Source organism: Zalophus californianus, chromosome 3 (genome assembly GCF_009762305.2).
Source record: "Zalophus californianus isolate mZalCal1 chromosome 3, mZalCal1.pri.v2, whole genome shotgun sequence".
Classification (NCBI taxonomy): domain Eukaryota; kingdom Metazoa; phylum Chordata; class Mammalia; order Carnivora; family Otariidae; genus Zalophus; species Zalophus californianus.
Window position 1 is genome coordinate 151,458,433 of NC_045597.1, and position 27,099 is coordinate 151,485,531.

Consider the following 27,099-nt stretch of genomic DNA (forward strand, 5'->3'; position numbering starts at 1 on the left):
AAATAACAGCATTGTCTACCACAGGATTCACCTAAGAATGAACACCTATAAAACAAAAAGCATCTAGCATAGTGCCATTAGCTATTATTATAGCAGCTAGAGAATCCTCCAGGCAAAAGAACTTGAGTTCTCTCAAGCTAGAGACCACAGAAGCAGGATGGGAGCAGAAAGATGAGTTCAGTCTGGGCGATGCAAAGTTTCAAGTACAATTTCCTGGAGTCTGACAAGTCGGGTATTGCCCCAGTCTCCTGTCTTGGTGGTTCCTCACTGCTCCTCAACAACCAAGTGTTGATAACTCAAGGGAGTCTTGGGCAGTTTGGGAAAATACAGATAAGAAAACCCGCCAGCTGGAACTTTACAACATTTTCCCAATTTCTTGCCATGGAATGAGTTACAGGTATATAGATACTGGTCTCTCTGGCCCTCCAGTTACTGCCACAGCAGCAGCCTCTTTCATTTACCCTATCTGGGGCCTTGCAGACTTGATCATTAACTAGGCGTGCCAGGAAGGCAAAGGATGTGCAGAAAGCCCAATGCACCCACAAACAACATTCAACTTGCTGGGCGAGCTGTCAGGCCCCTTCTACTCAAAATCTTATGTTGCTTTTCCAAACTTGGACTCCTCCCCCCCAATTCCAAACCATTTTTAAGGTATACTGAATGCCACAGTTTAAAGGGCTGAAGAGAGAGAAGTTCCCTACCCATGATGTGCTTCCTGTCAAGGTGCCCTAGGCCCACACCTTATAAGGCAAGCGCCCAGGAGACACTGCTGTGGTTTGAACAACAACCAGCACACTTGACATTTCTATTAGAATAATGGGACCCGAATGCCACGGGCAGGAAGTCTTATCTTCCCAGCTGCCGACCCGTCTGCCAAACCCTTAATCTCCAAAGAAGTGGACGGGAAAATGGAGGAGGAAGATTTTACAAGCGAATTCGTGGGCGGCTACAAAGAAAGAACAGAAACAGTGGATGAGGTGACCCGGGAGCCCTTTGCTTCCTCGCACCCCCAGCCTGAATCATCACGCTCTACTTGTGACGTCGCAGAGGCCTGGCCCCGGCGGGCGTGGGATGCCCTCGCCCGCCCCGGGAGCCTCGAGGCGTCACCGCATTGCCACGCTGCGGTCCCCGGGGAGCCGAGGGGGCGGCGGCCCCGCGGATGCTGAGGTCTGCGAGCCACCGCCGAGCCAGGCAGCGAGCGCGACGGCCGGCTTCGCTTCCCCCTCGGGCGGCCTCCGCCGAGCTCCCGGCCCCTCGCCGCAGCGCTGAACCTGCGGCCAGACGCCTGCAGCCCCTCCGCTCGCCTCCTCGCCGGCCACCTCCGCCGCCGCCGCATTTTCCTCCTCCTCCTCCCCCGCCTCTTCCGTTTCTGGAGGGAAAGGCTGCAGCCTACTTCGCTCCGCATCCCCGGCTTAGGTAATACGTTCTCCTTCTTACGTGCCCCTCGCGTCCCGCCACTGCTTCCCTAATCCTCGTATCTGGGTCCCCGGGCTGGGCGACCGACACGCGCCCCATCGCCCCTGCGGAAGGTAGGTGAGTAAAATCGGGGCGGGGAGGCTCCGTGCTTCTGCGCCCCGGCCTGTGACGACCTCTGCCCGCGGCGGCCAGGCTGCCACCCGGCCCGGCCCGCCCCGAATCGCTGCTGTAGCCAGCCCGGCCGAGGAGCTCGCGAATCCCGCGGCTCCCCCACGCCTGGCAGAAATAACCCGAAAGAAACAGAGGGTGGGAAGAAAGATTAGCAAACAACTTTGTTTAAAAAAAATAAAAAGACCATTATTAGCATTTCTAGGTCGAAGAAGCTGACAGTTGTCGAGAGCAGTGGCCCAGGTTCAACAGGTAGATGGCGTAGCTGTCAAGCGCCCCTTGGTTTTGCTTTGGGAGATGCTTCTAAGTGTCCATAGCTGCTGGCTGCCGCTAGTGACCTACTAGATGAGTGTAAAATAAACACGATGGGGCTATATTTAGAAAAGTCTTTACTTCCTTGCTTTTAATTCTCTGCATTTTGAAGGGCGGTTTTGTGAGATGTGCATTCATAGTTGGCGTGGCCAGAATAGTCGGTGGGAAAAATTTTAACAGGGGTTTGGCCGAATCAGGAACGCTGTTAGGCACAAAGAGCATGAAAAAAAAAAAAAAATCCCTAGATTATTTAGTCCATCCATGAAGAATACATATAAACAACTAAGGTGTATATTTTGGAGATTCCCAGTTCTAAACCTAATTTTAAGACATTGAATAAGCATAAGTTTGCCCACTGTGTGAATGGAATTCACTTCAAAAGAACCGTGGGTTAAGGCTATATGGACGAACCACTTAAGTGGATCCCACGTGTTGAATAAAACATTTTGGGGTTCCTTTTCCTGTGATTCCTAACTTTGAAACCCAACCAGCTGATAAGGATCAGCCCTGCTCAGCCCTATAATAGTCTAATGATGAAAGTAATCCACTGACCTACTATTGACTGATGAATTAGCTAAGTGACCTCATTTTTAACTTTAAAAATAGGGAATATAAAGAAAAAAACATAAAGGCAAGGGAAGAGTTCATTTTTCAACACATATTTGTTTGAATTCTTATTTAGAAGCCACTTTATTTTTAAGCTTTTGTGGATTTTTCTACTACTCTTGAAGTTAGTTCTTGGTCATAAAGAGGATTACATAAGATGCATAAAGTTACACTTTTTGCATAGAATAAGCTACCGTTTCTTTTCATGCTTTTGGACTAAACCACCACGTGCTTGGAGATTGCAGCCTGGACTTGCCATTTGATGTGAAATATCTTATTACAGATTTAAATTATAACTATACTTGTGGTAGTCCTGGGGGGAAAAAATGTCTTATTTGGACATACAAGGACTGTCAAATGAATGTTATAAAATTTCTCATTATATATGTATTTCTTCTTTTATTTCTGTCTCTGATAACAATTAGGAAATGTCTTATTCTACTTCATCTTGTAGATAAATTATGTTATATAAAGTGATTAATAAAAACAAGTGTTTTCTTCATTTATTAAAGGTGAGGATGATATATATGAGAACTTTTTCTGGATGTGTGTCCTTCATAAATGTCCTTGTTAAAGTATTTTGAATCTTGTAATGAAGCTAATAAAACTCTGTACATTGATGTTTTAGTTTGGTTTAAGAGTTTAGAAACAAAGCAGAGTTGATAGCATTTTGTTTCACATCTCTTGTGATTAGCGTAGTAATGTTTCCCAAATTTGCTTAATTTAAAAAATTACTTCAGGTGGTGGGCCACAAAAGTGGTTTAAAAAGATTCCCATGTTGCAGCCTGGGACTTCCTGAATCAGAGTCTCTAAGGTTAGGAGATGATACTTCAAATAGGTCAAAATGATAAAAAATTTTTAAAAAAGCGAGGTCGGGAAGCACAGGTGGTAAATAACTGTTGCTGGAATGAATAGCTGATATAACCTCTTCTCATTCCTGGCCATAAAATGTTTTTTTAAAATATTTTATTCATTTATTGCCAGAGAGAGTGCACAACCAGGGGGAGCAGCAGGCAGAGGGAGAAGCAGGTTCTCCGCTGAGCAGGGAGCCCGATGCAGGACTCGATCCCAGGACCCCGGGATCATGACCTGAGCCAAAGGCAGACGCTCAATCGACTGAGCCACCCAGGCGCCCTTGGACATAAAATGTTCTTAACTGGAAGCTATGATTTTCCTAATATAATGGTGTCACCCATTTAGGAAATCTGAAACTTTTATATCCTTTTGTAGTCAAGCCTCCTGGTGACTGAACCTAGCAAACATTTTTGCATGTTTAGTCTTTTTTATGTGGTATGCAATGTTAGTTCAAGTCCTCTAATGTTATAGGAACCTCTTATTAATGGGCTATAATGCAGATTCCTATGACTAGTAAACCACAGCAAAATACTGTGCGTGATCATTTCTCATTCATATAACAGATTTATCTTCTGCCCCTTTCGTTCTCCTAACTAGAGAAGACAAGCATGCAAATTTTAATAACTTATTTATAGCTTTTATTAAAATGACCTAGCCCCAATCCAAAAAAGAAAAAAAATGCTTTCCTTGGGCATAAAATATGGTCAATTATAATAAGAACAAATTAGCAAAATAGAATATTAAACATCTATAAAAGAATTTGTTAAGATGAATTACCACAATGGAAAGGGTCAGAGTTTTCTTTCCTTTTCTTCTCTCTCCATTCCTTTTCTTTACTTCTTTTGAGGGATGGAGAGGGTTGTTTGCTGGCTTGTTTTTATTTTTAATCAACTAAATATTTAAAATCTCCTAACTTAATTATCCAAGTTTAAGTTAATGTAAGTATTTGCTAACTATATCAATAGATACTTGTCCTTTTCTTCACAGAGTGATGATGGTAGATTTCCCACAATGCTAATGAGAGTTATAATTAATAACAAAAGAGTTAAATTCAAATGAGCAAAGGAAACCGGTCTTTTAATATTGCTTAAGGAGAACCTAATTTAGTTACAGTGATGTCATAATTTGTCAATATCAGTTGCTTTTTAAATAGGATCTGATCTTCCAAAGTCTAGAGCACTTACCATTTTTTTTTTCTGGGAGTCTGTAAGAATCACATATAATCCCATATAATCCCAATTTGATCTGGGAATAACATGTCTGTTTTAAAAATATGGCTGATGGTTGGGGTGCCTGGGTGGCTCAGAAGGTTGAGCATCTGCCTTCAGTTCAGGTCGTGATCTCCAGGTCCGGAATCAAGTCCCATGGCTAGCTCCCAGCTCAGTGGGGAGCCTGCTTCTCCCTCTCCCTCTGCCCCTCCTGCTTGTGCTCCCTCTCTCAAAGGAATAAATAAAATCTTAAAAAAATTGGCTGATGGTAAGCATCATTAATAGCAAAGAATGGGGGAGATAGAAATAAAGAATCAGATCAAGAAGGTAAATATTAACCCAGCTTAGACAGTTATCCATGGTGCAGGATTAGCAAGAAGGCAAGAGAATTTAGTAGATTTACATATTGGCTCTAACAAAACATTTATGTCTTTTTACTATTTTGAACTTTTCAAGTAAAAGGACTATATTCTTTTATTAGTTGTGTTCCTTTAAAGGCAAATGTTACATTCAATATTGGGTATTGATTTATTCAACACTAGTAAATATCTGTTAAAAACCAACTTTTGCCTCTACAAAGTAGAAGTAGAATGACAGGAGGTATCCTGCTAAACCCAGTCTGCAAAAAAATGATACATAATGTGATCTATGACCTTTGCTTTCCTACTATAATATTCAGAAAATGTATTTTGGTCATGTTATTTTGTCATTACAGTAAAAAAAAATAATAGCCATCTTCCAAAAAATCTGTAAAGAACTCCTCTGAATCACATTTTCTAACAGTTATAATCTGAAAACTTGTAAAATGAGTAATCCCTTGCAGATGAATTTGGGTGGAAGAAAGTCCTTTTAAACATGTTTATCTCCAATGGAATGAAAATCAATCAATCAACCAACAGAACTCCCACTGTGTGTCATGAGGAGATGGAAAAAAATAATGTGTATCCTGCTCTCAAGGAATTTATAGTCTATTAGAGAGTAATGACGGCCAAGGGCTGGCTTGGATGGGGGGCTTAGGACCTCATAATGTTCATTAGCCCCTCCACCCACACCCAAACTACTGCATATGAACATACAATCTAAGTATTAAAACCCAGTGTGATTCCTGTAAAAAATCAACTTCAAGACAAATAACTTGTGCCCTTCTTTCAACCTAATATTTCATGCCCTTCCCCAACCTCATTTTTTTCCATTCAATCAACAAATATTTATTATGCCCTCATTAAGTAGATGATAAATATCAAGTTTTTAAAATGTGCATTTTTGGGGCACCTGGGTGGCTCAGTTGGTTAACTGTCAGCCTTCAGCTCAGGTCATGATCCCAGGGTCCTGGGTTCAAGCCCCGCTTCAGGCTCCCTACTCTGGGGAATCTGCTTCTCCCTCTCCCTCTGCCCTTCCCCCACCCCAGCTCATGCGCTCTCTGCTTTCTCTTGCACGCGCGTGCACTCTCTCTGAAATAAAATTTTAAAAAATAAAAGGTGCATTTTTCAAACCTATAATTTTATTTTTTACTCTTTAAAAATTGTAGTAAAATACATATAACATAAAATTTACTATTTTAACCATTTTCAAGTGTATAATTCACAAGCATTAAGTACATTCCCTTTGCTATGCAACCATCACCACTGTCCATCTCCAGAACTTTTTCCTCATCTCAAACTGATACTCTGGATCCATTAAACAGTAACTCCCCACTCTCCTCTTCCTCCAACCTCACTAACCACCATTCTACTTTCTGTCTCTACAAATTTGACTCCTCTGGGTACCTCACATAAGTGGAATCATAACAATAATTGTTCTTTTGAGTCTGGCTTATTTCACTTAGCATAATGTTTCCAAGTTTCACCTGCATTGTAGAATGGACCAGAATTTCATTCCTTTTTAAGGCTGGATAATATTCCCCAATCGCTTTTATTTGGAAAATAAATATAAAAAACAAGGACGTTTTGAACTAGAACAGACCATAGAAATCATCTCCTTCAAGCTCTGTGTCCCTCCTTTCCTTTTTTATGTTTACAAAAATAAGGAACACAAGTCCCTTGTTGGGCGACTTGGAAAACCTGGTTGGTTCAAGGCAAAGCAGAGCTCAAGAACCAGCTCTCTTATGGCCTAAACAAAAGCTCTTTCTACCAGGAAGCCCAGGCAGACAATAAAAGGCAAGTGTTAAATGGGTTGGTGCCAAAAGTAAGTGTTGCAGGTGTTCAGAAAAAAAGATAAAATGATTGAAAAATGTTACCTTTGAAAGGAAACATTGAAACAGATTTGAAGAGTAGTAAGCCTAGATTCTGATTAACAATTATCACAACTATAAATTATATACTACTGGAAAAGATTCTTTCTACGAGCCATACATCTCATGTCTTTTCTTTCTGCCTTAATTATATATTACATTTGTATTCTTAAAAATGTGTATTCTTTCCTACAGTTAAGATAGTTACACCGAATCTGCTTCTATTTTTCATTTTCTGTGGGATTTCAGGCTACATTTGTGACACCACATTTGTTCTAAACACATCCTTGACCATATATATAAAAATTTAAACATATAACTGAAATGCAGCAGAAAGAAAACTATCCAAGTGAATGGAGCTTCTATTTAGTGAAAATATTCCTAACTATGGAGAAAAGGCTAAAAAAGGGTCACTATCAAATTTAAAAATATTTCTGAATGGAATACTTTTTCATAGTTTTCAAATGAATTCTGGGGAATCTTTGAATGGATAATTTATGCAAGTATCATGCTAATGTGGAATGCTAATTAGGTAAATCAACTTGCGTGTTTTTTTTCCCAGCGTTTAATTTTTGTTACAAAGAAGGCAATGTTAAGTTGACCCTTTAGCTGACCAAGGCCCATCATTCTTGGTTGCGGTAGCTATAGGATTCCCTGTTCTGCTTCTAAGTAACCAATGAGACACAGCGCTGACTGGTGCACCTCCTGTTTCCCTAAATTGTCAGATAAAAATCAGCTGAGCGATGTTTCCTGTCCTCAGTCTAGATCTCCTGAATCAATATATCCAGGGGAAAAGTCTAAATATCTGTATTCTTAACAAGTGTCCCAGTTAGTTCCTGATCTTCCTAATTTGGAAAACACTGCTTCAGCACAAGATCCCATTTATAAGCTACCAGAACATTGGAGACAGAGGACCTTTTTGTGATCTATTGCTTTAAGCAGCATCAGTGAGCAAAAACATGGACTACTATGGTCTACCAGCAGCCTTGACAGAGCTATGGCGAGGCCGACTGATCAGCTGAGAAGTAGCATGTATGTCAACGCTATCTGAAGGTTAGGAAGGAGGGAGGGAGAAATATGAAGGTTAAATAGATGGGTTTACATAGCCCATATTTAACGTCTTTTCTAACAAAACCAAATTAAACTCACTATTTTGGTCTTTTAATCAAGTAAATTAATCTTGTCAAGATAGGTTGCCTCTAGATGACAAAGCATAACCTCAGATTCTGAGTTGGCACAAAATGTGGTTCAGTTGCTAGTCATCCAGACACAGCTTTGGTTCATTTTTGTAAATGAGTACAGAATACATGTAGACTTTTATATAAATAAATATGGGCCCACATGCCTAACGGCCCTGGGTAATGCTGGTAAAATGCAAGTACAACAAAACAATATTACAAGGATGAATTCTGTGTTTACAAAGCTAAGAGGAAGTTCATCAGCCACCATTTATTGAACACCTCTCAAGTATATGCTAAGAGTTTTAAGAAACCACACACTAAGAGTTTTAAGAAACCACACACACCTTTAAATCTCCTGCCAGACAGAGCACAGAGAAGCAAACCAATGTAGAAGTGTTGGCGAGTTGGGATAGAGATCTGGCCTGCTTCTCTGCTCCCATGGCCCAGGTGCACAAGATGAGGGAAAGTCAGGAACGGTTCCTGGAGGAGCCAACTGTTGAACGGACTGTCCTCTGTCTCTTTCTCTCTCTCTCTCTCTCTCTCCACACGCACATACTTTTAAAAATACTTCTTATCAAATTAGAAATACAGAAAAGTATGCAGGTTCTAAGTGTACAACTTGATGAATTTACACAAAGTCAGCCTACTCAGGCAACTATCACTCAGATCCAGAATTACCAGTGCCTAAAAGCCCCCTTCATATCCCCCCGTCAGTAATTCCTCCTTCTTCTCCAAGGGGAACCACCATTGTGACCTCTAACACCATAAGTTAGTTTTGCCTATTTTCAAACTTCAAATAAATTCAGTTGCACAGTATATATTTATTTTGTGTCTGACTTCTTTCACACAACTGTTTGTTTCTGTGAGATGCGTCTACATGGTTGCCTGTAGCAGTAATTCATTCATTCATTCTCACTGCTGTATAGCATTATCCTTTGTGAATGTGCCACGGGTTATCTCATCTTCTTTTTTTTAAGATTTTATTTATTTATTTGAGAGAGAGAGAATGAAAGATGATTGCATTATTTCTAGTGTTAGGTCATTACAAATTATGCTACTCATAAATATTCTTGTGCATGTCTTTTAATATATACACACATGAATTTCTGTTGAGTATATGTCTAAAAGGAAAATGGTTATGATTATATTCAACAACTTCCAAATAATTTCCAACATTTGCTTTACCAATTTCATTCACACCGCAGTGTAGGAGTCTCATTGCTCCACATCCTCACCAAAACTTGAGATTTTAGTCTTCACATTTGAGCTGGAAATGTAGTGGTATCCTGCTGTGATTTTAAGTTGCATTTTCCTGATTACCGACAAGGTAGAATATCTTTTCATATGTTTGTTGGCCATTTGAATATCCTCTTTTATAAAGTTATCTGTTCAAGTTTCTTGCCCATGAACTCATTATGAGAAGGCAAGTTAAACATCAGGCATAGAAGGCAAGTGGTTGGGCATCATCAACCAGAGGGAATAGCATTTACAAATTAAGAATCTGTCCAGAGCAAAGGAGTAAATGGACAGATAGTGGGAAATCAATTATTAAATGCTAAACTTAGAATCTACAAATCAATGACAGCAATATCATATATATCAAAGTGAAATAACACCAAAAGAGTACAGACGGTCCCATTCTGTACTACTTAACGGATTCTGAGAAATGTTTGACAGTCGAATACCTGAAGGTTGAACATGGCTTATCCACTGGAAAGATAATTTAGTTTCCAGAGAGCTTAAAGCTAGTATTTAAATACCTAGCAATGCTTATGATATAGGTCCCTTCTGGCCTAGGTAACCAGATGGGCAGATGAAAGATCCACAGTGGTCTCAGGAGAGGCTCTTTATAGCAAGTTGCACATTAGCCCTCGCTGGTTGCTCCAGCTGAGCCGATGGAGACCCCCGACATAGTTTGTGTGACCCCACTTCTGTCCCCTTTCCTTTCAGCCAGGGCAGCCGCCACTCTACACTAGTACCTAAAGCAACGCTGAGTATGGAGCAGGAACTGGAGGGGGGCGAAGTCTGTTTCCCCTACAACAGCAATGTGCACTAAATGGAACCTTGGCCAGCTGCTTGGCACATGTGCACCTAGGGAGACTCCTGGACATGTGCACCCCCCCTGAGAGAGGCCACCACAAACACCTTCTTTTAAACACCTGGGTATCTCCCGGAAGTCTGGCCTCCCCCCGCCCCCCACAACGGCAATACCTGTCAGGAAGGGCCACCACACAATAGTTTTAAACCATCCACCTTCAGAGGACCAGTGAAAAACAATTCAGGATATGAATGGTGGGGGTGGGGTGGAGTCACTGGATACTGGGCAAAAACGTAGGCTCTCTACAAGGCGTGGATTATCTGCAGGAAGAAATGAATGTCCATGGAAATGCTCTGACCTACTTGCTTATTCATGAGAGAGAAGTTCTGTTTTCTTGAGGGCCTTTATCCATGCGGTCACACTTCTGTCACTCTGAACAGCAAAAGGGCATGGCCAGCTTCTGGTACAGCCAGGCTCTTCGCACAAGCATGGACACACTTGGCCCTCGAATGTCCACAAAATATCCTGACAAAATGTGCCCCCCTGACATTATGATGATCCTGCCAAGCCACCCATAGACCATCTACCATGACGCCGGAGAAGTTGTGCAGCCTCCAGGAGCCAAGTTTCCAGCCAGACGCCCAGAAACCGAAGCAATCAGATCTGGCCCACATACAGGAACCTTATTCTGGGTCACTCAGAGAATTACAAGTAGTTCCCAGCCTTTGGGGTTTAATGGACTAGTAAATTTTCAGAAAAGATTTCGGTGACCCATATAAAGTTGCCAGCCTCTTATTTTCTCAAGTAAGGACACGTGACTGTGGTTCCTGGGAGGTTGTGTTTAAAAGCCATAGCTGTCATTTGTGATCCACTATATGCAAAGCTCTGGGCTGGGTACTTTTCCAGAAATATCTCATTTGATCTTCACAATGTTCTGGCAATTTAAGTATTATACTCATATTGCAGATGAGGAGAGAGGCTCAGATAGGGTAAGGAAATTACCTGATGCCACACAGCTAGTTAATGGCCAAGCAAGGCTTTGAGCCCAGGTTTGTCTCCAAAAGCCTATGTCTTTCCCACTATACTATTTATCACAACTGAAATATGTGTATATTATTCAAATGTGATTTGTTTTTTAGATTTTATTTATTTATTTGAGAGAGAGCACAAGCTGGGGGGAGAGGGAGGAAGGAGAAGCAGACTCCCCGCTGAGCAGGGAGCCTGATGTGGGGCTCCATCCCAGGACCCTGAGATTATGACCTGAGCCGAAGGCAAATGCTTAACTGACTGAACCACCCAGGCGCCCCTCAAATGTGATTTTTAAAACACTGGTGTTTTGATGAAATGAGAGAATGGTTAGGAATTAAAATTGAGTTTTGTCTGTGTAGAGAGATTTAGGCTTCCAGGAAAAGTCTTAAGAGCATTTTTTGCCCATTTCAATTTATTCAACATTTCTCCAACTGGAGATGAAAAACCCCACAAAAGCTAAAGAGACTATTTCTATCTGACATTGTGATACACTTAGGTTAACATACATTTGGTCTGAGATGATGAGGAATGTAACTTCTTTAAACCTGATCAGGGATACCTGGGTGGCTCAGTTGGTTAAGCATCTGCCTTCAGCTCAGGTCATGATCCCAGGGTCCTGGGATCGAGTCCCACACTGGGCTCCTTGCTTAGCAGGGAGCCTGCTTCACCCTCTACCTGCCACTCCCACTGCTTGTGTGCTCTCTTTCTCTGAAAAATAAATAAAATCTTTAAAATAAACATTGGGGAGGGTATATTCTATGGTGAGTGCTATGAACTGTGTAAGACTGTTGAATCACAGACCTGTACCCCTGGAACAAATAATACATTATGTTAAAAAAAAAAAAGAAGAAGATAGTAGGCAGGGAAAAATGAAGCGGGGGAAACTGGAGGGGGAGATGAACCATGAGAGACTATGGACTCTGAGAAACAAACTGAGGGTTCTAGAGGGGAGGGGGTGGGGAGATAGGTTAGCCTGGTGATGGGTATTAAAGAGAGCACATACTGAATGGAGCACTGTGTGTTATACGCAAGCAATGAATCATGGAACACTACATCAAAAACTAATGATGTAATGTATGATGATTAACATAACATAAGAAAAAAGAAAAAAGAAACCTGTTCTGATCAAATATGCCTTGAAATAGGTTGTCACAAAGTAAGGCTTATGAGAAGTTATTTCAGTGTTCACTACATCATTAATGATTTGGCTATTAAAATGAATGGCTCCTAGTAGAAAAGAATGACTCACAGAATTAAATTTATTGACCATATAAATGGGGAAGAGAACCCTCCTCCATTTCTGTTTGGCCAGAAAACAAAAGACAAAGGGATAGATTTTGTTGACATTTGCTAAGATTACCAAGTTCTCTCTTTCAGGAGAGGTGTTAGGGGATAAGTTGTAGTCCCCCCCCAAATTTGTATGTTGAAGCCCTAACCCCTAGTACCTCATAACATGGCTGTATTTGGAGACAGGGCCTTCAAAAGGTGATTAAGTTTAGTGAGGTCATACAGGTGAGCCCTAATCCAATCTGGCTGGTGTCTTTATAAAGAGGGAGAAACACCAGGGATGCTCATGCACAGAGGAAAGGCTATATGAGGACACAGCAAGGGGGTGGCCATCTGCACGTCACAGAGAGAGGCTTCTGGAGAAACCAAACCTGCTGACACCTTGCTCTAGGAACTTCAGAACTGTGAGAAAAATAATTTCTGTTGTTTAAACCACCCAGTCTGTGGTATTTTCTTATAGCAGCCCTAGCAAACTAATACAAGAGGAATTAGATATTTGGCATGAGCTAAGCCCTTCCCCCTGATGCCAAGGCAGCCAGTTAAGAGAGACATCAGCAGAATATGATGGATTAGATTTTATCATCCAGCAAAGATGCTTTACATTGAGGATCAGCTGGGAAAAAGGATTTTCTAAGAGTAGAAAGGAAGTCAAATGTCAGTGATTTTAATAGTTAAACTAGTGACTGCTATCAACTAGGTGTGTTTCTCTACTTTTTTGCTATATAGTGTACCTTATAATATGCTTATGATTATTTACCCAATAATTACCCCTCCCCTGAGTTAACAGCTAAGAATTTATGGAAGAATTTTATTGGCTAGAGTGCTGGCTAACAGTGAGGGCATCTGCCAGCTTCCTGGGACTTGAATCTTGTCCCAGCCACTTCCTAGCTGTGTGATTTTGGACAAACTACTCAAATGTCCCATGCCTTGGTTTCTTCATCTGTAAAATAGAGATAATAGTACCTTCCTCATAAGGTTGTGTGAGAAGTAAATGAACAATATATATGAAGTGCTTAGAAGGATCCCTGGCATACAGTAAGCACTGAACACGTTAGTTATTATTTTAACTGGGGCCTCTCTCCGCACATGGATAAGGGGTAGCAGAACCATTGCGCCTCCACAGTTCCACCAAGATATGTGCCAGCAGGCGCCAGCCCCCATGGACTTGCCAGCATGGTGTTGAAGAAGAATAAGCGGGCCTGAAGAACAGCAGCTATTAAATCAGTGTTTAGCATCATCTAGTAGGCTGACAAAAATGCAGATTCCTGGGCCCTGTCCCCAGAGATTCTGATTCACCAAGTTGGGACAAAGCCCAGGAATCTGTCTCTTTAGTGGGCACCTTGGTTAATTCTGATACAAGTGGTTCTCAGATCCATTATTAAGAAACACTAATCAAAAACAATTTCTTCTGTATTCAAAGCTATTAAATTATTGCAAATGTCATAACTTACTAATCGCGAGTCTATAATACAGTTCATTTAAAGTATTTGAAATGTTTAAATAAAACTAACTTAGGTCAAAAATGAATATGTAAACTTGCTTTTAAAAAATCATCTGAAAGTGGGGCACCTGGGTGGCTCAGTCAGTTAAGCTTTTGGGTCAAGTTGTGATCTCAGGGTCATGATCTCAGGGTCCGGAGATCAAGCCGTGCATTGGGCTCTGCGCTCAGCATGGAGTCTCCTTGAGATTCTCTCTCTCCCTCTCCACCCCCGGACACACTCTCCCTCTTTTTCTCTCTCTAAAATAAATAAATCTTTTTAAAAAATCATCTGAAAAATAGTTTCTGCAAGTGTTAGTAATAGTTATGGATAAACCTGAAGAAATTTAGCATTGAATGAGACCTCAGTTTCTCCACAGATAATTTGTTATTCCATTTGAATCATTCCAGGTGAGGATGAATTGCCCAGCGTTCCCCTCAGGGTTATGGTTTTAATGAACTGAGTTGAGGACAGATGGGGAGAGATATATGAAAGCAGCTTATTAGGGAGAAGCAGGGAGAATGGTGGTTCGGTTCATCTGGAGGAAATGGTTCATTCAGCCAGAAAGTAGCAGGTTAGTTGTACGAATTAATCAGAAAGTTCTGCATGTAGATAATGATATCTGTGAGAGACTTTTTTAGGGAGCCAGGACCCTGAAGAAAGGCAAAGAGTGCTGGGCTCTCTAGGATGACTGGAGAAAGCTTAGTCCCAAGTTGAAACTGGTTCATTCAATCTGGAGCTTGACAAAATATGATAGTGCTTCCCAGGCTCAGAATAGACTCTAGGATAACTTTGGAACTGAAAAATCTGATTGTTGTGTTATGATGAGTTCCTAAAATCTGTACGCCTGTTAACTGCAGGACTAAAGTTTGTAGCTGATACTTCTTTCCTACTGGTCAAGTTGCTGTGCCCAACTTGTGGGAGGATGGTCATTATTGAGGAAATAGAGCTGAAGTTCAAAGGGGAGAAACTCGAGACCCCTGGGGCAGCTATGCAGAAACTTAGCGCTTTCTGTGTGAGGGAAGGTGGAGTGTTGGTTCCTGGAGTTTTTAGCCTCTGTGAGGAGCTCACCTGAGTGTTCTGAGGGCATCACGGGGCAAGTTTCTTGGTTATGCAACAGTGCAGTGGTATAGTGTTTCTTTTCAAAAAAAAAAAAAAGGTTTCACAAAGTTGAGGAAAATAGACAATACTGATATTGTTTATCTAGAAAGCTTTCAAATTATGCTGCTTTTCAGATAAGCTATTTGGATACTGTTGGTTCACCAGATTATTTTCTCTTCACTTATAATCACTTAGAACATTTACTAAGAAACCAAAATTAGCTAAGTTACTGAATTTATACTCTTGGGGCATATGTATTCCAAGATATGTATCTACTTGTGTGTGTATACATTTTATGTGTATTACTTATAATTTATGTTTATAACTTCTAATTTATAGCATACAGGTGCCATTATTTCTTTTTGCTACTGTAAATAATATTAATCCTTCTTTTGCAGAAATATTTTAACCCAACTCTTTTTTTTAAACACAAATCAAGGCAAAATGGAATTACTGGTTAAAGGTAGTGACATTTCTAGGGATCTTGATACATTTTTTTCCTCAGACACCCTCTAGAAGCCCACTTGTTTGCATGCCTAAGAGCAGAGTATCAGCACCCGCTCCACTGATAGGTGCAAGAATGAATGCTAACTTACGACAGCCTTGTCTACCTAATAGTAAAGGAGGATGTCTTGTTTTTATTCACTTTCCTTTTCTTACCATTGGGGTTGGATATATTTTCTCATGGTGGTTGACCCATAATCTTAAGAAAATAGCATTTTTTTGGCAAACTTAAGACAAAGCAACTATGACCATCACAATTAACTCCATTGCACTGGCATCTTTGTTGTATGAATCCTTAGCCTCCTAGCGTCCATTAAGGGAATTTTTTTTTTTTTTTTTTTTAAAGGAGAGTGTTGATTATGAGAATAGAGAGCTTGGGCTTGTGTGTAGGACTGACTCAGAGCCCTGCCGTTAGTCTTGTGTAACCCTGAAGAAGTTACCCAATCTCTCTAGGCTTTGGTTTCCTTGACTGTAAAACAAGGCTGACAGCCCTCACAGTAATTCTCACAATGACATCGCGTGTTAAGCCTGTTGAAGCTTTCAGTCAAATGTAGCCACTACTGAAAAATGAGAAACGTCTCTCTCCTAATTACCCAATAGCTATGTCAAGGTATGACAGCATACCTCTTAGAAGCCAGAACTTTTAAAGTCCCAACAAGCTGCATGTTTTATTCTTTAAACTTTTGCAGCAGCACAGATAGTGGGACTTTTTTTTTCCCCCATTAAAAAAAAAAGGTGGCTGGGAGATAGGTTGGCTGCTAGCCCAAGAGTGGCCTCAGAGTCTTACAGGACACAGCAGTACTTGCTGGTGTGGTGCTTAGTACTTTAGAAAGTTGGCCCCAAACTGGTAGGATAAATCCTCTTGCACTTCTCTCTTCCCCAGTATGGTGAAAGAAAGCGCTCCTTTAAGTGCCGCTAAGCCTGTGTGATCATTCTAAGGTCATTCCAAGACTTGGGCTTTCCTTTTAACATTGTGCTTGTATCTACCTGCCTGTCATTCTAGGGATTTCCGATGTAGATTCTCAAAGACTTTCTTTCACTGAGATTTCAGTTCTTTGCATAATGGGCTTTTGAGATTAAATGCATTTTTTTTTGAAGGATTTAAAAAATAAGTTTCACATTTTAGGTGCTATCTGGTCTTCCCCACTGAGGATATGACTCTGACATGCACGGGCTGTTCAGCCCTGCTGACCAGGTTGACCTCCGGATGGGTTGTTTAATAGTGCCAGATGCACCCTGACATCATTCCCTGAACCGCTTTCTCTTTCACATTCTTGTACTTTTCCAGCTGACGGCCCAGAGGGTGGGTGCCAGTTCCACCAGCAGCTGCAACTGGAAGGTTCAGAAATGTCAGCTATCCTCCGGGAGCTGCTCCGTGTGTCTGAGAAAGCTGCCAACATTGCCCGGGCATGCAGGCAGCAGGAAGCCCTCTTCCAGCTGTTGATCGAAGAAAAGAAAGAAGGAGAAAAGAACAAGAAGTTTGCAGTTGACTTCAAGACGCTGGCTGATGTACTGGTACAGGAAGTTATAAAACAGAATATGGAGAACAAGGTAAGAAAGGTCACTTTCTTACACACCTCGGATTCTAATAAACAACCTGGGTCCCCCCGCCTTGTTTTGACTACAAAATTACTAAAATGTTCACTGCAGAAAAAATTAAAAATACAGAAAAGCAAATATGGAAAAAAATCACAGTTCTGACAGCTGAAGAGAAACATTTGGATATGGAGCTTTTATTTATTAATGAGTTTCTTTTTAATAAATAATACACATTCTCCAGAAAATAAGCAAAAGTAAGAATCCTTAATCCTACCACTAGAGAGAACCACAGCTATGTTTTACTAAATATTGTAAGGACATTTTCATTCTATGTGTATTTGTGTGAATGGCACAAAGAATTTATCTCAGTAGAACTGAGAACATACTGTTTTATTGACTTTTTTTAACTTGACAGATCCTGTCCCACACCTTTTGATGTAATCTTTTATCTAATGGTTGCCTCCGTTATGGGCTGGTACAGTCCTGAAGACTGAAAATCCCCTTCTATTCTAATAGAAAATCATTGTTTATAACTAACAATGATTGTGATTCTAGGTATCTTAAACTGGCTGGGAAAAGAAACTACTCATAAGTAATAATAACATAATGTAAGACCAGCAGATATTTGAGTCCTTACTGTGTGTCAGGTACTTCTAAGGGCTTTAAATATATTAATTTATTTAACAATAATAATTTTATGAGGTAAGAATTATTATTCCAATGTAATGGATGAGAAAAGGTAAGCACAGAGAGGTTAAGTAACTTGCTCAAGGTTGCACAGCAAGTGAATGGCAGGGCCGGCTTTTGAACACATGCTGACTGGCTCCAGAGTTTGTGCTCTTTGCAATACTATGCTGCCTTTATATTATAATCTAATAATAACACATTTTTTTAAGATTTGGGAGGATAGAACTTTATGACAGAAAGCACTACAAAATATTGAAATAGTTTCTACTGAAATTCCCAAAATATTGGGAATCAAATGGAATCATTTAAGTGAATTCTTGACCACAGGCAGAAAGAGAGCATAAATGGCCCCTTGAAATCTCTACAAACTCTGCTTTTTCATGCCCTATAGTATCCAGCTCCAATAAATGAAGTAAATTTATTTTATTTATCAAGGTAGTTGGGTATGAGGGATGGTTGAGCAATTGAATTAGAAATGTGTCAACATTAACTTGTATTAGTTAATATTTGCCCCAAAGCATTGTAACAAGTTCAGCACTTGTTCATTCGTAAAGTATATTATAGGACTTATGAACAAAGAAATGATATTGACTTTTGGCTAGATAAGGTGTCTTTGTTTCATGACACGCTTACATCCTTTAAGCTCAGAAGCCAGTCCTGAAGCAGGCTTGGGACATGGAGCTGCAGCCCTTGGTGAATGGGCTCATTGGCAGCCCCTGTTGACTTGAACTGTCCTTCAAAAGAGGAAAAAACAAGTGGTTGTGGGCAGTATTAAAATTATTGGCCATCTGCAAATAACTGAGTTCAAATAGTTGAAGCATTTCCTTGCTTTTGTTCCCTGAGAACATCACGCATATCATAACTCAGCACATAGCTTGAGAAAAAATCTCTTTACTACAGAGAGGATCAGAAGCAAAATGTATCTGAAAGCTTCCTGGTCATACAGAGATGAGAGAAGATTCTTACTTAGCTCCACTTTTTTTTTTCATTCTACAGTGATGTGTTAATTATCAGTCAATAAAATATTTCCTTTTTTTTTTGCTGTATTGCCTTCTTGCCGGAAGTCCGATGATACCTCCAACAGGTGCAGAAAACACCTGAAAATGAAAGCAAACTCTGTTATCCTCTAAACTTATATTTCCTTTTTTTTTGCTGTATTGCCTTCTTGCCGGAAGTCCGATGATACCTCCAACAGGTGCAGAAAACACCTGAAAATGAAAGCAAACTCTGTTATCCTCTAAACTTAATTAGTAATCATCTTTGATACTCGGGCAATGTTGTTAACTCACATAAGCTACTAGGGTGCTACTGAAGAGCAACAGTTAAAATATCTCCTTTGCAAATATTCTAGTTCTATGGCCCTTAGATGGAAGGATAAAGTTTCTAAAGTACTGCAAACTCAACAGAACGTAAGGAAAGCAGACTTCTACCATGATTTGAACTTCCTAAAGGGGCAGAGGAGCAGGAGAATGTTAGAAAACTAAGTACTGAACCAAGGAGACTTCACTTTTTATGCTGGGATTGATTTCTGGAATTGTAAACTTCTGAATTTCAGATCTAGTTGTGCTATTTAATTTGAAGCACAAAATGAAAATACCAGAATTGAACATGTATGTGGGATTTGGGTTTTGTTTTTGTTTTGTCTTTGTTTTGTTTTTTGGTTTCTTTGTCATACTCTGAATCATTCAGTTTCCAGGCTTGGGAAAAAAAATTTTGGGAGAAGAATCGAATGAGTTTACTAATGATTTGGGTAAGTATAAGAATTTGAATGTATTCTTGTAACTTAATCACCATATGGTATTCTAACTTTCAACATCATGAAATAAATGAATGTTTGGAAGCCTTTCATGTAAATAACATATTTGAATGTTAAGCTTCATTCAGTATCTCAGAATATCATGCCATTTAAGTTAGAGGTGGTATCTTGGAATTATTTAGCAAGTCCATATGTATTCTTTTAGCTATAAATCTGTAGCACTTAAGATAATATAGGACAATCTTTGGGGAAGTTGCATGGCCCTTTGAGAATCTAACGGAAGTTACAGATGCACATTACACAGTTGTATGGACAATTTTAGGTCCAAGTTTTAAGCCCATTCATAGACCTCCTGGGGAGTCCATAGACCTTGCCTGAGAAGAGAGAGGCCCCATCTCTGAAATACTGTGTGTTCTTGAGCAACGAAAACTTGTTCACCTCATCAGTTCTCTGGTCTCAGAACCTCTGTAAAAGGAGCTGAATTAAATAAAAGGTTCCTTTTAGTACCACATTTTAAGTCTTCTTTAATTAGTTTCCTGTGGGCCAGATTCTCCATTGATGTACCTCCACATTTCCCGGATGGTAGAGATAAAAATATCAAAATCTCTGATCCTTTACAGCAAAACAGATTATTTTAAGTTTGGGTGTTTTGTTTGTTTAATGGTAGAAGATTAAAATAGTGAACTTTTATCATTGATCATGTGACCAGTAGTTAAACACCCAGAGGCACAGTTGCAAAGGAAAAAAACTAATTTCCGGATTAATACTGGAAGATTGTCTCCTTCATGGCTATGTATTATAATGCAATTAGTTCTATGACACTCGGAAATCTCATTTAAACTTAAGGATAAAAACACCTGTGACTAACTGATAAGAAATCCTATGCTTGAAATCCTGTGTCTGGCTACCTCAAAAAGTTATTTTAATATTTCATTTATCTAGAATTATAGGGGCAAAAAGACATTCCACGAGCATGTTCCTGAGAACCGAAGGGGAGAATGAAGTTAGCATGCATGGGGGGGGGGGGGCGGCGGATGGGTAGAGAAGTGTGGCGCATGGGATGGAGGAGGTGAGTGCAGGCAGGAGAACATGAAGTTTGCAGAAGGAGTTTGCATTTTCCTCCAAGTATGATGGGAATTCACTGGAGAATTTTAAGCACAGGAATGATGTGAGATGATTTGTTCCTTGGATTGATCCCATGACTTTTCCTGAGCCCAGTGTCAGTGCTTGGTTAAGTGGCAGTGATTAGCCTTATTATTCCCTAACTTGAACAGTTTAATTTAATTTGAATTTAACTTCTCTAAATGCAATGGAATGTTTCTTGCTGATTCAGAGTCATCATTGTAATAGATTCATACTGTGCTTCCCAAACTTTAATGATCACGGGAATCACCTGGGGGATCTTTAGCACTCAGCTGTGGGATGGAGCCTGAAGCTCTGAATGTCTAACAAGCCCTCAGGTGATGATGCAGATCCTGGCAGGGGTAGCTAGGAGTACTTGTCTCTGTACCTCAAAACCCCCAAAGTGCCATGTCTTCTGCTTTTTATAAGTTTATATTCACCACTGCTATCACTTTTTGTTGCTATTAATTTGCCTATTTTTACCAGCCTCTTTCCTCACTTTTGTTGGGAGCTGGAAACAAGGTTAGTCTAAGAAGCATGTTTAAAGTGATGGTTGGAGTGCCCACATTTGGTAACTTGTGGTGTCACTGGGAGAAGGAGCTTTGCTTTCCAGTGGGGTTCACAGAGGAGAGCTGTTTCTGTGTATGTCATGTCATGTCATGTCATGTCACACTGTTTACCACATGTGAAGATTAGTTATACTTCATCTTATAGTACTTTACTAAGCAGAAACACTTTTTAGTTAAAAGCAGTATCCTAGAGGGAGATAGAGGGACTTCTGTGTGCTGATAAGACCTCTCTTCTTTTCAATAACCTATTCAAACATTAACAGGTTGACCTATGTATATTAAGAGGCAAAAGGCAAAAAAACATAAATATCATTGAGGGGCGCCTGGGTGGCTCAGTCGTTGGGCGTCTGCCTTTGGCTTGGGTCATGGTCCCGGGGTTCTGGGATCGAGCCCTGCATCAGGCTCCCTGCTCTGCTGGAGGCCTGCTTCTCCCTCTCCTGCTCCCGTGCTTGTGTTCCCTCTCTCGCTGTGTCTCTCTCTGTCGGATAAATAGATAAAATCTTCTAAAAAAAATAAATAAATATCAGCGAAGACTCAGGGTTCAGGGGTTCTTAACTGGTTCATGAGCCCCCTTAGACTGGATTCAGAATTGTGTGCATTTGCCCACGTGGACATTTTTCTGGGAAGACATTTCTTTGATGCTGGGAATCCATCCTCACTTCATATTAGGTATATGTGTGACTCCTGGGCAGCTGGGACCTTGTGAAGCCCCCTGGGTGATTCTGGCAGCTAACCAGGTTAGGAAGCACGCGTATGAACATGTTGCCCTCACCTAATCTTAAGTGCTCAGCTTCTGCTCCTCCCCACCCCTCTGTTGTTTTTCTTCCCGGAAACTCTCGAGATGTAATGGCTTTTAGTTTGTCTTTATCCTAGGGGAGAAGATTATCCTGAGACTGTGTCCGACCGAGGAAGAAACAGTAGAGCTCCTTAGCAGAGTCCTGAGTGGTAACAAGTTGGCGTCTGAAGCATTAGCCAAGGTTGTTCATCAGGATGTCACCTTTACTGACCCAGCTCTGGATTCGGTAGAGATCAACATTCCACAGGACATTTTGGGAATTTGGGTGGATCCCATAGGTAAGTAGAGGAGAGTGTTTGCTTTTATTGGTTCTTATTAGTAATCGCTTGGCCGGGGGAGGTTTGGAAGAATAAAAATTGAGCGTGTAGTTGAATTCTCCTAGAAATCTTTAACATTTTAAGGTTGTAAAATGAATAATGAAGGTTGAGGTACATGTGTGATGATGTGTTGTGATAGATACATGTATATTTATAACATTTCTAGAACAGATATGTATTTGTGTGCATCTGTGGGTGTGTATGTGTATGTGTGTGTGTACACACACATGCATATATATAAAGCTTGAATTAACTCATCTTTGAAAGAGTTCGGGGGCCAGACTGGTAAAGAAAACAGAATAATGAAGTGATAATAGCTTTAACTAATTGAACACACCTGCCATTTAAAGACCACTCAGCTCCAGCAGATTGTGGCCACATAGGAGATCATCAAGGTTTTAAAGAGAAACGAAAATCCAGGTTTTCAAGTGATACCTCCCAATTTTTAACCACTGACTACTAATTCAATTAAGCAAATAGTCAAAACCACTGCATAGATCAAGCAAAACACAGCTGAATGGGACTCAGTTTGTGAGCCTTGTGTAAATCTTATCTATTATTTTTTTGGTCATGGTTGTGGTAGAACCCTAATCTAATCTCTGAGTTTTAAAAAAAGTGTAGGTCTATTTCAATGATGCTATTAATAGAAAGCCCTGGCTGTTGATTTGCGGAGTCCCTCCTTTTTCTCGTTCCCACTTGCCTGGCATAGTCCACCCAACCCAACTGGGACCATTCCCAGGCAAATGCCCCCATCCTGCCATCTTGCAAGCATACTAGTATAACATTATCAAAATGCCTTTAATCATTAGGGAATTACAGAACATTCATTCAATGGATTACATATGCAGACTAAGAATCTTTCCCAAAATCTGTTATCACTTCATGGTAAATTAGCATTAGCTGAGGTTTCTGAGGGACAGGGGTCTCCTATTTCTTGGCTCTATTCTGAGTTAAATCTGTTCGCCAGCTATGGGGACTTTTCTGCCCCACACACCCTTAGCCGGCTGTTAACTCACCAGATGTTGGCAGTCGGCTGCTGGCATATAGGTCTCTTAAGGGGAAACCTGGTTCCTTGGCTTTTTTTCACAGGAGCACCATCAGTTTCTTCCTTTTGTGCCACCATCATGGTCTCTTTCCTTCTACTTTGAGGGACCAAAAAAAAAAAAAGTTAATTCCAACCCCGAGACCCTTCTGGAAGGAGATGTTCCCATCCATCCCGCCACATTACACTTGCCCTCTGATTAGTAAGAGCTCTAAAGAATCCCACCAGTTTTCCTGAGTCATTAGCTTTTAAATGCTTTTGACATGCGATGAGTATCTGAGTGCTTATCATATGCAAGGTGCTATGCTAGATGCCACAGGAACTACAGACGCCTCGTCCCCCCTCAAGAGTTCCCATAAAGTTGGGGAAAATGGAACACAGGCATCTTAAAAATGAAGTACAAGAGTTCAAATAACAATTCCATACCAGTGACACCAAAGGTAAAATTTGATTGATTGCTCTCTTAGTCTGTTCAAGCTGCTGTAGCCAAATACCGTGGACTAGGTAGCTTAGAAACAACAGAAACTTATTTCTCCAAGTTCTGAAGGCTGGGACATCCAAGATCAAGGCGCTGGCAGGGTAAGATGAAGGCCCTCTTCCCGCTTCATAGCTGGCTGCTTCTCGCCGTGTCCTTGCATAGCACAAGGGACGAAGGATGTCTCTAGAGCCTCTTTCATAAAGCCCTAATCACATTAATGAGGGTTCCACCCTCATGACTTAGGTGCCTCCCAAAGGCTTCACTAATACCATCCCCTTTGGGGAGTTAGAATTTGGGGAGGACACATTCAGACCATAGCAGTTACCAGATTAGTAGAAGACAGAAATGACACAGGGCAGAGTTTATAGATATATCTGTCATTATCTTTTAAATAATCACTGCCTGAATCCAAACAAATTTGCTTCATTTTTTTCAGATTCCACTTATCAGTATATAAGAGGTTCTGCTGACATTAAATCCAACCAAGGAGTCTTCCCTAGCGGACTTCAGTGTGTCACCATTTTAATTGGTGTCTATGACCTACACACAGGGGTGCCCCTAATGGGAGTCATCAACCAACCTTTCGTATCACAAGACCTAAACACCCTGAGGTAAAAGAGGAAAATTTCTGGTATATTGTGGTTTGGGGAATTCACCACCTCAGCTTTGCTTATTGTCGAGATGATCACTTGACATGACATTACCGTGACTTGATACACTGAGGTGCTCCTACTAAAGTCTGCAGTTTTGAATTAAAATTCTTTCTCTTTTCAGTCTCAGGTTAAATATAATTTTAGTGGGGGGCTAGGTGCATGCAGACAGAAACTTTTAAAAGAAAGTCTATCTTGGAGAAATCATAGTTTTGCATTTGGAAGGTATCAGTCTCGGTCCCTGTTTTCTAGAATCCGTTCAAAACCAGACTGATAGAACAGTGGTAACACTGTCTTCTATTACATTTGAAACAAGGTAGGTGCTATCAATACAGCCAAGTCAAACATTCATGCAATTTTAGAAAATTTTCAAAACAAATATGAGAAGTGTCCAGTGAAAAGATGAGTAGATATGGCCAGGGTTAGACCCTGACTATGGGGTGCTCTCCCTATAAATACTGCCTCTCCGCCCCCACCTTGCATGGCCTCCAGCACAGAGCATGGAGGTGGCCAGGCTGTCCATTGCTTCTGCCCCAAGGCCTGTATTTGGGTTGACTCCAGGGCATGGTAGAGTCCAGGTGGAAGCAAGCAGTTTTGAAACAGGCCCTAGTTTTCCATGTCTATATGACTACACATTTTTATTGAACTTTGAGTTACTTTCCACAACGAAGATTTGTTCTTTAATGGACATAAACGACACCTCTGCAATTTTGACTTTTTTTCCTCTACCCTGCCTTCTTTCAAACTGAAAATGTGTCTCTGTTATCTTTAAAGGGTTATTAAGAAACTAAAAAGAACTGGGACTGGATGCAGACATAATCGTGGCCTAGGAACGACTGGCAGTTACTGGTGTCGATTGTGGAGTGAGGCTTCCTGGTTTACATGCAGATCCCAACACTGACTAACACACTCATGGTTCTATTCTCTAAGGCCCCGTTCTACCCCTCTGTAAAGAGAGTAACGACCCAACACGATAGAATAAGTTAAACATGGAGAAATAAGTGTTTGGTGTTGTTGTGGCCACAAACAATGAGTCCATCTTTCTTGGTGTTAAAGCCAAAGTGGAGCTAGTGAATAAGAGAATGAGAAGGGGTCACCAAATGAAGAAAAACTGGTAAGGATGATCAAAGATTTGCAGGTTGAAAAGAGATGGTTTATCTGTTCATTTTTTTCCCTATTTAGTGTTAAACGCCAAAAGTGGCAAATGAAATTCTGCTGTGTTCCTGGAGGCCAGAAATCCCAGAGATATTTTCACATTGTCCTAGATCACATCTAAAACCCACAGCAGGAAATAATAATAATAATAATAATAAAATAAAACCCACAGCAGGGGCGCCTGTGTGGCTCAGTTGATTAAGTGTCAGTTGATTAAGCATCTGCCTTCTGCTAAGGTCATGATCTTGGGCACCTGGGATCAACCCCACCCCCCTTCTGCCGCCCCCACCTCAGTGGGGAGTCTGCTTCTCCCTCTCTGCCCCTCCCCCTGCTCTCACTCTAATAAATAAAATCTTTTTTTTAAAGTTCTTTTTTTTTAAAGATTTTATTTATTTATTTGAGAGAGAGAGAGAGAATGAGAGATAGAGAGCACGAGAGGGAAGAGGGTCAGAGGGAGAAGCAGACTCCCCGCTGAGCAGGGAACCTGATGCGGGACTCGATCCCGGGACTCCAGGATCATGACCTGAGCCGAAGGCAGTCGCCCAACCAACTGAGCCACCCAGGCGCCCCAAATAAATAAAATCTTAAAAAAAAAAAAGCCAGCATTCCTAATCTGCAGCAACCTGGCACCTGCAAGCATGAGTTATTTTACAAACGAATGAGCTGCTTGCTATTTCTAGGCTTCCGGGCATCGAGACTCACTGCATTATATATTTTCATATCATTAAGTTGGAAAACAACATGAGTAATAAAAACAAACGTGATAGCCTACTTCCCCGAACTGAAAAGCTCTCTTCCGCAGGTGGAAAGGACAGTGCTACTGGGGCCTTTCTTACTTGGGGACCAACATCCATTCACTTCAGCTTCCCGACTCTGAAAGAAAGGGCAGGGACACACAGAGCCAAGTGACTGAAGACACCAGCTCTGAGGCGGAATGTTCCCACAGGTTTTCAGCTGTCATTAGTACAAGTGAAAAGGACACTGTCAAAGCCGCTTTGTCACGTGTATGTGGCGAGCGCATGTTCCCAGCAGCTGGGGCTGGTTACAAGAGCCTCTGTGTTGTCCAAGGCCTTGTTGACATTTACATCTTTTCAGAGGATACCACGTTCAAGTGGGACTCTTGTGCTGCTCACGCCATACTCAGGGCCCTGGGTGGGGGAATGGTAGATTTAAGACAATGCCTGCAAAGAAGTTCCGAAACGGGGCTTGACTGGCCACAGTTGGTGTACCACGTGGAAAACGAAGGTGCGGCTGGCGTGGACCGGTGGGCCAACAAGGGAGGACTGATTGCATACAGATCAAGGAAGCAGCTGGAGACATTCCTGAGCCTCCTCATCCCAAACCTTGCGCCTGGGGATACATGCACATAGACGAAGTCCGTCCTCGAGTGCTTCAACACCCAACTGTGAAACAGTTTCCCACATCTCTTATCTTTTGAAGACAGCTTTGTCCTATTGATGGTCAACATTCTCCTTCCTCTTCTGAGGAGCATTTTTCCATTATGTGTTCTTAAGAATGTTAATTTCAATAAATGAATGATATTTGTGCAGCAGTTAAACAGATGTGTGAAATTCT

General features: G+C 41.0%; 1 protein-coding gene across 3 annotated transcripts; it reads left to right on the forward strand.

Moving 5' to 3' along the window:
• The first annotated feature begins 1,123 nt into the window (after window positions 1-1,123).
• On the forward strand, window positions 1,124-27,099 carry INPP1 (inositol polyphosphate-1-phosphatase). 3 transcript variants are annotated; one of them, XM_027588938.2, is made up of 6 exons: window positions 1,124-1,416; window positions 16,702-16,964; window positions 19,329-19,389; window positions 21,960-22,160; window positions 24,156-24,330; window positions 26,327-27,099. In XM_027588938.2, exons 2-6 carry the CDS (start codon window positions 16,761-16,763, stop codon window positions 26,892-26,894), a joined length of 1,209 nt encoding a protein of 402 aa, XP_027444739.1. In that variant the 5' UTR covers window positions 1,124-1,416; window positions 16,702-16,760; the 3' UTR covers window positions 26,895-27,099. The 3 variants fall into 3 exon arrangements, with proteins under 3 accessions (XP_027444739.1, XP_027444740.1, XP_027444741.1); XM_027588939.2 differs by having other exon boundaries at window positions 1,401-1,533; XM_027588940.2 differs by having other exon boundaries at window positions 1,415-1,529.

Bases quoted from the DNA above. Each gene is read 5' to 3' on its own strand.
- INPP1 (XM_027588938.2), top strand. From the start codon at position 16,761: ATGTCAGCTATCCTCCGGGAGCTGCTCCGTGTGTCTGAGAAAGCTGCC. The intron at 16,965-19,328 runs GTAAGAAAGGTC...TGAATCATTCAG, and splicing joins AACAGAATATGGAGAACAAG to TTTCCAGGCTTGGGAAAAAA. The intron at 22,161-24,155 runs GTAAGTAGAGGA...CATTTTTTTCAG, and splicing joins AATTTGGGTGGATCCCATAG to ATTCCACTTATCAGTATATA.